The sequence below is a fragment of the Papilio machaon genome, chromosome 13, assembly GCF_912999745.1.
Source record: "Papilio machaon chromosome 13, ilPapMach1.1, whole genome shotgun sequence".
In the NCBI taxonomy this organism is placed as follows: Eukaryota; Metazoa; Arthropoda; class Insecta; order Lepidoptera; family Papilionidae; genus Papilio; species Papilio machaon.
This window is the reverse complement of record NC_059998.1, coordinates 3,571,064-3,584,146: the sequence shown is the minus strand read 5'-3', so window position 1 is coordinate 3,584,146 and position 13,083 is coordinate 3,571,064. Positions and strand designations below refer to the sequence as shown.

Sequence of the window (13,083 nt, the reverse complement as noted above, 5' to 3'; positions counted from 1 at the left end):
TATTAATAAAGCATACTTTGTTGTAATACTTACTAATTGTATTACAGTCGGGCAAGCACCAGGATGGGCGTCCTTACACCAGGTGGACAACATAGTGCGGATGGCGAGAAGTCGTTGGACTCGGAAGGCATTGGGGAAGGCCCATGTCCATCAGTGGGCAGACAATAGCTGATGATGATGATTACTGTGAAAGATTGTGTGCAGAATAATGAAAGTGTTTAATTTTGAAACAACTCCAACTTCTTATTAGTGTAAAATAAACATAATGTTGTTATATTTTTCTTTTTAAAATAGTCTATCCTTACGAACAACTTTTATGATCGGCCTCTATCTATGTAGGTGTCGGTAATAACCCGCCATAGCCTTTCCCGAGAGTAATTTTTATGTTCATATATTTTAGTATGTTATGGCAGTTCAGTCGATAAAACCGCACTATATCTAGGTCATTATGATCCTAAAGGTTACCTATTGCGATCAGACGCCGATAAAAAATAGATATAATAATCATCAAATGCTCGTGGAGTTTTATGCTAAACCCTAATAAGTATGTTGGCCTTTTTACACTTTGTTTGCGAATTCCGCTAAGTGTGTGGCACTTATTGAAGTCACTAAGGACTAGAGTCGAACTTGGATAAGTGAGAAATCTAAAAACTAGAGGCGGCCGATCTCCATAAGCGACAAACTCTGGTAAAAGAGAAACCTCTATAAGTAAGAAAAATATCGCTTATCGTATCATCGATTATCGTAATATCGGACTCACACTTATCCAGGTTCGATTGTATTTACCAAATTTCGCAATCTGGGAAAGCTGTGCTACAACGTATGCTTTGGCAGAATCTCTGGTTAAATAAGTCTTATGTTTGTCGTGTAAGTTTACTTATATAGCGATGGGTTGTCGCGGTGTAATTCTGACTATCTGGTTTCCTAGTAATTGCAAGCTTGGAATGATCCTTTCTCACGTTATTGTTTAGCGAGAGAAAAAAGGATTTCTCCTGTTACACAATATTAAACCTGTAAAACATTGAGAGTGGTTGTTATTGACCACTTTTTATTGCACTAAGTACACATTTTGCAAATTACAGCATCTTTTTAGTTACGACTAATGCACTAAACTTGTTCATCAAGTGTTACAAGATTGTGCTTACTGAAGACAGAAGTATAAATTACCTTATGCTAAAGAGCTATTTATTATCTTCGACTCCTAATATATTACGTACTTAAATGATTACTAACTAGCTTTTTAAGTGACCGATGCTTAATTTTGTGTCTAAAATAAACTAACTTATAAAAAAAAAGGTTCTTTTTTTTAATTCGAACGACAGTCAGACCTCATTATAATACTAAACTTTACACTGTTTCAAACCAAGACCTAAACATTGTTAGCGAATTAGTACAAATTATACACAAGTATCTATAATTTCCAAAATAATTGCGGAAACCACATTTTACTTAGGTTACATTAGTAGTCTATTGATCTGACCATGTTAACAAAATTTCATTTACATAGAGTAATTGCCGTGTTCAGTACAAAAATGTGTATTATCTATATATATAAAAGAAAGTCGTGTTAGTTACACTATTTATAACTCAAGAACGGCTGAATCGATTTGACTGAAAATTGGTAGGCAGGAGCTTAGAACCAGGAAAAGGACATAGGATAATTTTTACCCCGTTTTCTATTTTATATTCCGCGCGGACGGAGTCGCGGGTAAAAGCTAGTATTTTATAAAAATTACATTTGCATTTGGAACGTCAAAGAATAAAACGTATACAAAAAACTATCTAAACAATATATCAAAACGGCCATAGCACAGCCAGTTTTTAAGTCTTGATTATAATTTAGATTACGTTTTATAATGGCAGTAAGTGACCGTTTTGACAACCAAATGATGAACATAAAGCATATGAGGCAATATATCATTTTGACATTAGTTGAAAAAAAATGTTGTTGACCATACATTACCTTTTATATTCGAAACGCTAATGAGAATCTCGTAACATTGCGAGCAATAAATCATCAACAATTATAATACCGTCATAATATTTATTGGTTTGTTTTTATATTAATATTATCGTATTCTAACGTCAATAACTGTCACGATTACAAAATCAAATTCAGATGTAGACCAGTAAAACAAATGTATAAAAAAAACCATTAAAAAACAACAAAAACGCACTTGCGCATTAATAATGCTAAGGTTAATATTAGAAACTAGCTTTTACCCGCGACTCCGTCCGCGCGGAATAAAAAATAGAAAACGGGGTAAAAATTATCCTATGTCCGATTCCTGGTTCTAAGCTACCTGCCCACCAATTTTTAGTCAAATCGATTCAGCCGTTCTTGAGTTATAATTAGTGTAATTAACACGACTTTCTTTTATATATATAGATAACTAAGGTACTGCTTAAACCTGAGTATCATTATAAAGATACGACAAATATAGGAAGATAGTTAAGGTAAATAGTCGATTGTTTAGTAATTGTGAGTACAACGCTAATATGATAGTAAAGCTGACCCGCTTCACATGTGAATGCAAGTGGCACATCGCTAACAAACAATATGTGACTAACTGTAACATTCCCACGACATGCCATTCCCGCAGATGTCCTTCTAACCTTTGTAAAGGAAGATCCATTTCTAGTCACAGTTTAAATAACGGTTGGTTTCTTTTAATAAATTGTATGTATGCCAGGTCAAGTTACTACTACTACTTATATTCCTAGGTCGTCGTAGTGGGGCAGAGGGCGTCCACAGTGCGTCCCAAGTGGTGGTTGGCCACTCACTCCGTCGGGACCCTACTCACATCCCTCGGTTAGTTCTGGAGTGGGACCCACTAGGAACAAGGAAGCGTGGCCGCGTCTCACTTGCGGCGGATATGAAAACGCCCTGGTTCACATGTCCCAAGACCAAGAGGTCAAGTTAAGTGAAGTTTAATATGAAACGTTTTAGTTTTCCATTAGTCACTATAATTGTCATCTGCTTTCTGATCCCTTCAACTATGTTTCCCATACCTGGTTTTTATCTTGTAAATCGATCATTTTATAGATCATAGTCGCGTTTTATCATTTTATAACTTTCGTGCTTATGTAATTAAGTTTATTTATTTATGAGATCCATTTTACTGGTACATTATACTTTTGAATTAGTAAGAAGAATATAGGAAATAACTGGCTGGTCTAACGCCTAGGGTTCAATACTCTGTGCGCTGGCCGCGGCCCTAACGAACGAGATGGCTCCGCTGCGATAACACGTGCATTTCAATAAGGCACGCCGCTGAATGTCACACATACCATGCTGGTACATCTAAATCAAGCAGACTTTTTCTTGCCATAACACCATTATAGCCAGTGAGGGTAAAAAGCTTAAATGGCTTGTAACCAACTGTTTATATTAGTTGCAGTGTTCAAAAATCATAACAGTTTTCCATCGCTATACAGCTTAATTATTATTGCTACACATTACACAAAAATACCATATTATTGTGCGATGTGTAGCTTCATAGAATGATTGAATGATGGTGGAGGCAACGCATATTAGTTTTGATTATTACGATGTTGTTTTTTGACCTTGGTTTCGGTTTATACCTATCGCAGAAGAACACTGTTTCCTATGAAAGAATTCTTTTACTTATTCCAGTACTATTATACTACTTTTGTTACAAAATGCGAGAATATCTTACTTATATAAATGCGAATGTTTGGATGAATATTTGTTAGAAGGTATCTCCTGAACGGCTCGACGGATTTGGATGAATTGGAACAAATTTCACACGGATACAGAACAGTCTGGAAGAACACATAGGGTACTAATTAAGTTTCTTTTTATTCCGTGCGGACGTAGTCGTGGGGTAAAATAAGGAATTCACAGCTAGTGAATTTCTAAAATGAAAACATTGCGACTAAAAGTTATATCAGTAATATTTGCAGATGGAATATATTGCCTGTTTTAAGTTAAATAAAACTGGTAAGATTGTAAAAAAATGAAATGGGTACACCAAGCCTTAACAATATCTGACGCGTTGTTAAAACTAAAACGAGATGAAAAAGTCTAAAGTACTTGATACGACAACCTCAGAGTGTGGTACACTTATCAATCTTGTGTGGACATGTCGATATTCGTTAACTACTCACTATTTTTTTTCATCGATACTTCGTCGTGTAAGTAATACTTGCAATGATATTTTTTATTTCTAATTAAATTAACATATAATCGGTTATCACACTTAATACCAGTAAAAATCATATCCATTAATTTTTACTTTCCTTCTGAAAGTCAGAATTATTGTCTGATTATAGCCATAAGTGTTCAGTTTTTTTTTGAAACTGTTGTTAAAACCATCACACAAAAGGTATTGGATATTCCAAATCGATCTATCGTTCGTCATTAAAGTCGTTTACTTCTTAATGATATTCATGTTAAAGTAACATATTTTAAAATGAAATATAATCATGCACAGATAAATTGTTTTACAAATGTTTAATATTTGCCGACATCGTAAAATGTAGTCAAGATTGTACTCTAGTATTTGAACAGCGCGCAAGACTTAATTTGTGTAATTAGCTGTCTTGAATTATGTATGAGTGACGCTCGAACAACTTAATAATTAAGGCCGTGTAATTACACGGTGAAGGTATTTAGGTGAAGTGTTTGCGACTTTAATAGTTCACTGTAATATATTGCTTGTTTTGACAGATCTGGAATCCAGCGCAGCTCTTACGTGTTGTGTAACAATAATTCTTATAAAAAATGGTCTTGGAAATGTCCTTACATGATTTATGAACTTTATAATTAGAAATCAATAACAAATTATTTAGGGCATTAAATCTATACGATATGCATCGAACATCGAATAAGATATTAACGTGCCAACGTTACATAGATACCAATCTACTGTCGGAACCTATATAAAAATTATTTCTCTTTTTTATACTTACACAAAATAAATAAGATTACTAGTTACTCCAAGCAAACTTAGGTATATATCAGACTTAGGCTAAGATTATACATTTTTTATCATAGAACTGGAGAGCTTATAAGTAGGAACTGGTATGGGGGGTTAGATTTCCTTCTTACTAGACGTTTTAAATGATTGCTGTAGGGACGTAATGTTTACACGCCAGCTGATACGGCGCAGTCCGCTGCGGTACCGCGGTCGGAGCGCATGCGCATCGCGCAACACGTACGAACTAATCCGAAAAATTAAATGATAATTAAATAAAATGAATTAAAAAATGCGCGCGTCACGTAAATATATCCGCGTCATTAAGCTATTGCTCGCTGGTGTTACGGTTTTCTGCGTCAGTTGGATCGCTAGCGTCAATGAGTGGCACTCGGGGGTGCGCTGGGTTGAGAGACGGGGTGGCCGGAGTGGCCGCGGTAGCCATAAGGGCCAGGGTGACCTGGTAGAAGGGCTGGCCACCATGAGAACGATCGTAGCTTACTCTGAAGGCAAACAGGCAGAGATGGACCGACCTTTGCCAGTGGCGTGCGATCGTATGCCTGCGTTCCCGAAAATACCATATTTTGTAAGTTACCCTATTTTGTTCGAGGATTTTAAAAAAGTAAGAAATAATTCAGAAATAATTCAATTAATTCAGAAATTAGTTATATGAAAAAAATATGAAATAACAAAAATATTTAATTACGATCGATAATATTGTTTAAATAGAACACACATTATCTTTAAATAACATTTCATTTTTCAATAGTCCGATTTTTTAAATTTAATACTCATTTGACAAATAGGTTAATGAATGGTAAACCTTTAATGATATCCTTGATATACTAAACATAATTTATTACTACTATATTTGAAATTAACGATATCCTTTATCCATATCCAGTACTGGCTCCCTGGGCGGTCGCCCAAGATAGTTAAAAATTGAGCGCCATAGAAATCTCGCCCAGGGCGCTGGTAGCACTAAATCCGGCACTGTCCATATCCACGTTAACTTCTCTACAAAGATGGTAATCTACATAAGGAATGTGACTGTGGATTTTACGTAAAACATACTAAATATTTAGTACTAACGGTTGTTTGTTTCCGGTTATTTTTTGCGAACGTTTACACAATGTAAGATATTCAAATGCACTTTGCGAGAATACTTGAGACTATAAAGATAAAGAAAATACGATCTATTGTTAATAGCACTTGTTATTCAGTACACTTCCCGGTTCTACTCATTAAAAGGTTAGTTTTAGACAATAGTAGCGTCTACAGCATTTACCGTTGGTTTGTGAGACCAAAATCTTTATGTGAAACATATCGTCATCCCTGACTTTGAAGAAACGAAGATAACATAATGTTTTAAATGAAAATTTTGGTTTCAGAAACCAACGGTTACTCTGCTACAATTAATGCAATAACGAACAATAATCATATGGTCAGGACTGTTGAAAAAATAATCTACTCACATGCGCGCGGTTTCATCAAACTTTTTAGTGAGAGCATCTTGAAATGTTGATTGTGTTAATTATTATTAGGGAAAATCATGTTATTTGTCCTAGATAAACTCAAAAACCAATGAATCGATTTAAACATTTCTTTCATCATAAGAAATCACTCGTCGATCTAATTCACTATTGTTTTAAAGTAACTATCTTCTCACATGCCTGTAATTTTCCCACAATTGATATTTATCAATTGCCAAAAATAATAATAGACAAAATATATACTCTCAATAAATCTATTAAGCTAGTATATAATTCAGTCACATTATCTCGAGGAATAAATGATTTACTTGAACATTAACCGTGCGATTGTAAATTGACATTTCTTACAGTACCATTACAAAGTTAAGATTATACTCTGATTTGATTATATATTATTACCATCGGAATAGAATTATAAAGCTCTAAGTGTTACATTTGGCTCGTGTGAAATAGACTTACGTATTTTCCTATACGTGTTATGATACAACATAATAGTTATATCATGATAAATTATTATCTAGCATGACTTTAATTATAAATAAAATACAAGAATTTATTAACACACCGATCATAATCATCTCCCTGGCTTTATCCTATTCGTGTGGGGTCAGCGCACACGGTTTTATAAACCTTAAAGTTTTGGCTTAATTTTTACGGCCAACCGCCTGCCTGTCGCCAACCCTACTTGGGAGGAATGTCTTAAAATTAAATATAATGAAAACTAAATAATACAAAATTATTCTAAAAATACACCAACAATAAAAATGAGTAATAAGACATTATAAATAGAACAAAACTTTAAGCTTGTTAACACCATCGATATTGCAAATATAATTAGAACGTAACTTTATCCGTGGAATTTTATTGGCGATACACTTGTATACAAAAACGTGTCTTCACGTGTGTTTCCAACAAATATCTTTTGCAAGTGACGATAGAGCCGAGGTTAATGTGTCAACAATTCGCATAGTTTTACAATCTACGAGTAAAAGCGTTCGATAAAGGGCTTACAAAATTTTATGATTATTATATAACGTGGGATGTATTAGTGATTGTGTCCATTCTGTTAAACTTCTTTAGTCACATTTTGTATGAGAAAAGACACAAATTCATGTTGCGTTACGAATAGAAAAAATGCAAACAATAAAATTCCAACATCAAATTTTAAATCAGAAAAACAAACTGCATGAGGTATAAAAAGCTTTTAACCTTAGATCGAGTTGTTTATTTTAAAAGTAAACAATTCAAAGTTCGAAATTTTAAACACCACGTTGTCTATTAACACTTTTTAAACAAGTCAGAAAAAACCTGACATATAGTTTAAGGACGAAAGTGTAGTGCATTTTTTTAACTCTACTATTGATACGATACCATTGATACGATAAAAAAATTCTTCCAGGAATAAAAAAGTCTTATACTTAAGAGTAACTTAGGCTTTATTTTATTTTACTTGTTTATGAATTGACCCAAGCAAAGCCTCTCTACTTTATACAAACATGCAATTCTTTACCAGACCTACCATTTTGTTAACGAACGTCTATATTAATTATCAGATGTCGTAGTTTTATGCCATAAAATTGTTAATGTTAGCGCACATCCGTTCAGACATGATTCCACGCTAATATTTTTTACAATTCGAGTAATTATATTTTATTTTTTAACAACGTAACTATCATCGTGTATCGTAATAATTATGGGTTCATCTTGGAAATGCGAGCTTCGGGTTTCTGAACGAATTTATTTTAAACGTGAAATACATAAATGTAAGATGCTTTTATACATCATTTATGAGGGACATGGTTGCTTGTATCCGTAATTTTTATTTTAAATTCTTTTGTAAACATGTGTATAGAAACACTGGACAAATATCAAAACGCCACAGAATTTCAACGTCAAGTACACAATGTTTCCATGTTGAAATGCTGTGACGTAGCAGATTTACCGTGTGTTCGCACTGACAAATATTACAGCGTAACATATTGAGATCGCAATTTTTATAATAAGAGACACATCGACCTGTTTCTATGAGAGTCTTTTGTCTATTTAAAACCTATGATTAGTTAAAGTTGGGCAATAACTGTAGCCACTTATACTGGAATTTTAAAGAGGCTCGTATATACTAAAAAATAATCGTCTCTACTAACTTTTTTTGAAATAAACAAGCATAAAGTTGACGATGAGAACAAACCAAACCTTTTTTTTAAATCAAAATATACAAAAACGGGAAGTTTGTTTTCGTTGTCGAATTACTGAACCCCCGCGGCTCGATCGTGCTGTGTCTTTAAGTCACGTATAAAACAGTGCTTGTGAAAAAGTACCTGCAACCGCAAGTGTTTCGATTATCGTAATGATACTGTCCTTGTAATGTAACCGCGGTCACACTCCTATATCATGCAATTTTATTTTTTACTTCTCAGTAATCTGATTTCTTATTATAATTTAATAGAATTGCATACGTGGTAAGCTGGAAGGGATTGCAATATCTTAATTGAATAAATGAAGTTATCTTAGAAGTTTTATGCATCTTTATTTATTTGAGGTTCACAGAAGATATAAGGCGTAAAGATAGACAACATATCTGGAAATACGGGGTAGCGGTCACTTCGCCGTTTTAGAGAGTTAAGTGGCCGTTTGCTCGTTTTTTTTACCTTATAGATAAAAAAAGATATGACGCTTCATCAGGTACGAAATGGTAAAAGGATGTACAGGAGCAAACGTTCGTGTTGAAAATTGTACATGTAATTATGTATCTTCCCACTCATCTAAATAAATAATAACATCAACAATTTTCAAAATAACCTAAACCTTTACGGATTAGCAAAACATGCAAGTAATGAGCTCACTAGTCATCAAAATATACGATATCCCCATCATGTTCCCCTTTGGTATAAAGTTCGGTTTCTATACTAGATTATAATAGGCACATAACTTCGATCAACAATAGTAACTATATAATACTAATTGTTATTGTTGATCGAAGCAACATAATGAAGTAAGAAGTTTAATACTTTGTTTCCATTCCAGAATCGTAGCTGGTCACCGCACGTGTCTGAGGACAGCTGGCAGCGAGTGCAGGGCACCACTGTGTCGGTGTACGCGGCCTACTACGACATCAGGACCACGCAGCGCTACGTGCGCATTCTTGCCATTTTTCATGGTAACTACCAGATATGAGGGTTGACGATAATTTTAATTAAATAAAACTATATTAATTTTAAGTATATTTATTATATATTTTTACGTGATAGACACTATATGGAGTGTCGAATTATATGATACTGGATAACTTATATAGCCTCACACAATGAAATTTTACTGCCGTAAGACTTTCTTTAAAGTTTGTACTGTTTTCACTTTTGTTCAAAACAGATAGAGATATCAATAATATTTTGATATACATGTTTCAACAGTTAAGAAACACTGTTACTTTAGACATAGATTATGCGGAATATTTTCAGTGACTAAAATTTGTGGTACAATAACAGAAGTAAATAATTTACTATCAAAACCTACATGTGACAACCATACTAGCACTCTACGTAAGAATGCTCAGAACTTGTAAAATGCGCAACGTGTATCATTGCGAAAGAATTGTTACTACTAAATTGTCTACACTTACAAGAACTTCTCAGTAAAGTTATCTTCATTTTGTAAATTGTTCAACGACTTCTTCCTACTGAGTTCAGACATACACGTAGGCACAAAGGGAAAAGAAGATGAAAGTTTGTGTTTTATTTTTAATTTAAAAGTTTAATTAAAATAATTAGCCTAAATAATTAAAATGCTACCTCTATAGTATTTCGTATACGATCGATCGCAGGCACAGCCAGTTAAAATATGATGAAGTCCAATTTTTAGAGTAGCAATTTTATGACCTACGCAGAGATATCATAGTTAGAATATAACTTTGTCTATTCGATATACAAAGAAATTGCAAAACATCTACTCTAAAAACATTGTATTTAACTTAACAAATTAATGTTTAAAGGTAGTCGTTTGTGTAAACTTTAAGAAAAACTTCATAACCATAAAAAAATTCAAAGAACTATAATATTTTTATTCATATCAGTATAAACATAAAGATATTAAATCTTTTCAGTTTTTATGTTTCTTTTCATCATAACATATATTCAGGTATAGTTTAAATGCTATTGTATGTTTTTTTATTATATGTCTACCGTATGTCTTTGTGTTGATGTAATTTTTGATAGTGTCATGTTTAAGAACGCACGTGCTTTTGAGGCAAACATTTCCCTTTTATCTTGGTACTGTCGGTATATCCGCTATGGCTCGCTTCCCATTAAAAGGAAAATTCCTATACTAAAGAATGTTATACACGTGTTATATATAATTTTTACTAAATGGAGCTTACTATGTTTTGTAATTCAATATATTTTATGGTTGAAATTAATTGTATTTAATGACTAAGTTACCATGGAATTTGAGCTTTTTAGTAAGATGATAAAAAAATACATTAAGGCAACAAGAATTAATACAAGCTTAATAAATTCGTTGTTCTAAGTGTTCTTCAGATAATAACGATCGTAAAACAGTGAAGTTTCTAGTTTTCTAGAGTCTATTACTTCCTAATGACACTTAATAATTTTTTTGTTCCCAGGTCGAAACATCTCATCTGAAGAACCATTGTTTTGTCAAACTCGTCCACTTAATGCTAAAGAAGAGTCAATTGAAGTTGTTGCAGCAAAGGCTTTAGAAATGTGGTGGCATGAATGGGATGCTACATCCAGTGAAGTTGAAACCCCGCTATTACTGTCTTGCCCTTTAACAGATGATTTGAATAGTCTCTCCGTTGTGTCGATTGTTACTGAGCCGTGTGATGATCCTAGTAACGCGTTTGTGTTAAATCCAACAGATGGACTCATCAATTACAAACGATCATTCACAATATGTGTTAAAGATATGAAATTCTCTAATAACATAGCGCAGAACTTAGTCGAATGGATAGAAACTAATAAAATACTAGGAGTTGATCTTATAGATGTGTATATTGACGAGATAAATAAAGAGACTGAAGAAGTTTTACTGCATTATAAAGATCAAGGTTATGTTAGATTATTTAATGTTCCTATAAAACATACAACAAATAGAACGTTGTGGCAACGCAGAAGAGATCATCTTATAACTTATAATGATTGTTTATATAGAAATTTAGCAGAATCAGAGTATATTCTACCTTTAGACGTAGATGAAATATTACTGCCAAAAATAGCTTTTAATCTACCAGAATTATTAATACGTTTAAGAACGTACGGCTGGAATCCGAAAGAATATTCATCTATTTTGGTACAAAATGTTTTCTTTTTTGATTTTATGCAAGGTGTGCATAAATATAAATTTACTGAAAATAATTCTAAGATTAGTAAAATTTATGTTAAACGTGATGACGTGAGAATTAAGAGAGCTCTGGATTTAGATATAGATAAAATAGAAGTAGAAGATAATAGTTTAAGAACATATAAAACGACTGATTTAAATAATTTAGAAAGTAATAAGCATAAATGTGATAAAGAAATTCCTATTCCTAAGTTATCTCGGCATATAGTCCGATCAGCGCTGGTTAGTCCCGTTGGCTACTACAGTAAAAGCCTGATGCTAACGAGAAGAGTATTAACTGCATTTAATCACTATCCTCTGGCTAATCTCGGTGTAGCTGGTTTCGCCGGATGGTCGGCACCGTTCAGCGAGGTTCAACTCAATCACTACAAGGTTTGTATTATCTTTTTTGATTTTGTTATGTTTTAGTTTTATTTATTTATTTAGTTTATAATGAGGTTTTATTCTGTTTTAATATTATGTTTTGTTAAAAGATTTTGGTAGAGATCAATTTTTAACAATAGTGAAATTACGATAGTGTAATAATAGGACCTTTAGGTTTGGTTGGCTTTATAACTTATTTTAATTAAATTTACCTTCGCTAGTCGGAGAGGTACCTCAAGAAGATAAATTAAATTTGATCTTACCCTTGGATTCTTCCTGACCAGCGGCAATAAATAGAGATAAATTAATTATTACACTGTACTTTCTTAAGTAGATTATCTCTGTTGTAACATTGTCCATGTTTGCGTACAGGAGTCATGCAACACAACAATGGTGTCGGAGTGCGAGCGGTATGTGGTGCGCGCGCGCATCGACCGCACCGCACTACGTCTGCAACCGCGTCTCACTCACGCCCTCTCTGCGCTCTGCCAGAAAATTAAAGCTTTGTAAAATCAAATTGCATTTTTTATGTCTTTATCTACTCATTTGGTACACACAATTATCACTGATATTTACATTATTTCTTGGAAAGAGCGTCTAGAAATACAGGAATATAGGCAATACCACCACATCAAAACACGAATCGGACATTTTTAATTTATGTAGTATTGATTAGCATTGCAATATAGTACGAGGTGGCTCGTATAAAAAAACTTCATTTTATCGTCGTTAATTTTGTTTCTTACTTATTTTCTACTTCCTACATTATCATCGTCGTTCGTCTTGCCGTCATTCCATCCTGCGTCGTACTGTTCTAATCTCACTAATTTTAAAATAGTGTCAGACAATAAATAAAAAGAAATGAAGTCGGCTAAAAAAATAATATAAAAGAGATTCTACATATATCTAGAAATTTTTATGTTGGCTGTAGT

The 13,083-nt window shown here is 33.4% G+C and overlaps 1 protein-coding gene across 1 annotated transcript; it reads left to right on the top strand.

Annotated features, from left to right (window-relative positions):
• The first annotated feature begins 5,110 nt into the window (after positions 1–5,110).
• On the top strand, positions 5,111–12,813 carry LOC106717867. The gene is made up of 4 exons (XM_045680636.1): positions 5,111–5,526; positions 9,458–9,590; positions 11,052–12,160; positions 12,524–12,813. The coding sequence occupies exons 1-4, from the start codon at positions 5,233–5,235 to the stop codon at positions 12,659–12,661; spliced, it is 1,674 nt and encodes a 557-aa protein (XP_045536592.1). The 5' UTR covers positions 5,111–5,232; the 3' UTR covers positions 12,662–12,813.
• The last annotated feature ends 270 nt before the right edge of the window (positions 12,814–13,083 follow it).

Coding starts and splice junctions, on each gene's coding strand:
- LOC106717867 (XM_045680636.1), top strand. CDS start 5,233: ATGCGCGCGTCACGTAAATATATCCGCGTCATTAAGCTATTGCTCGCT. Junction 9,591..11,051: donor CATTCTTGCCATTTTTCATG/GTAACTACCAGA, acceptor TTTTGTTCCCAG/GTCGAAACATCTCATCTGAA. Junction 12,161..12,523: donor TTCAACTCAATCACTACAAG/GTTTGTATTATC, acceptor GTTTGCGTACAG/GAGTCATGCAACACAACAAT.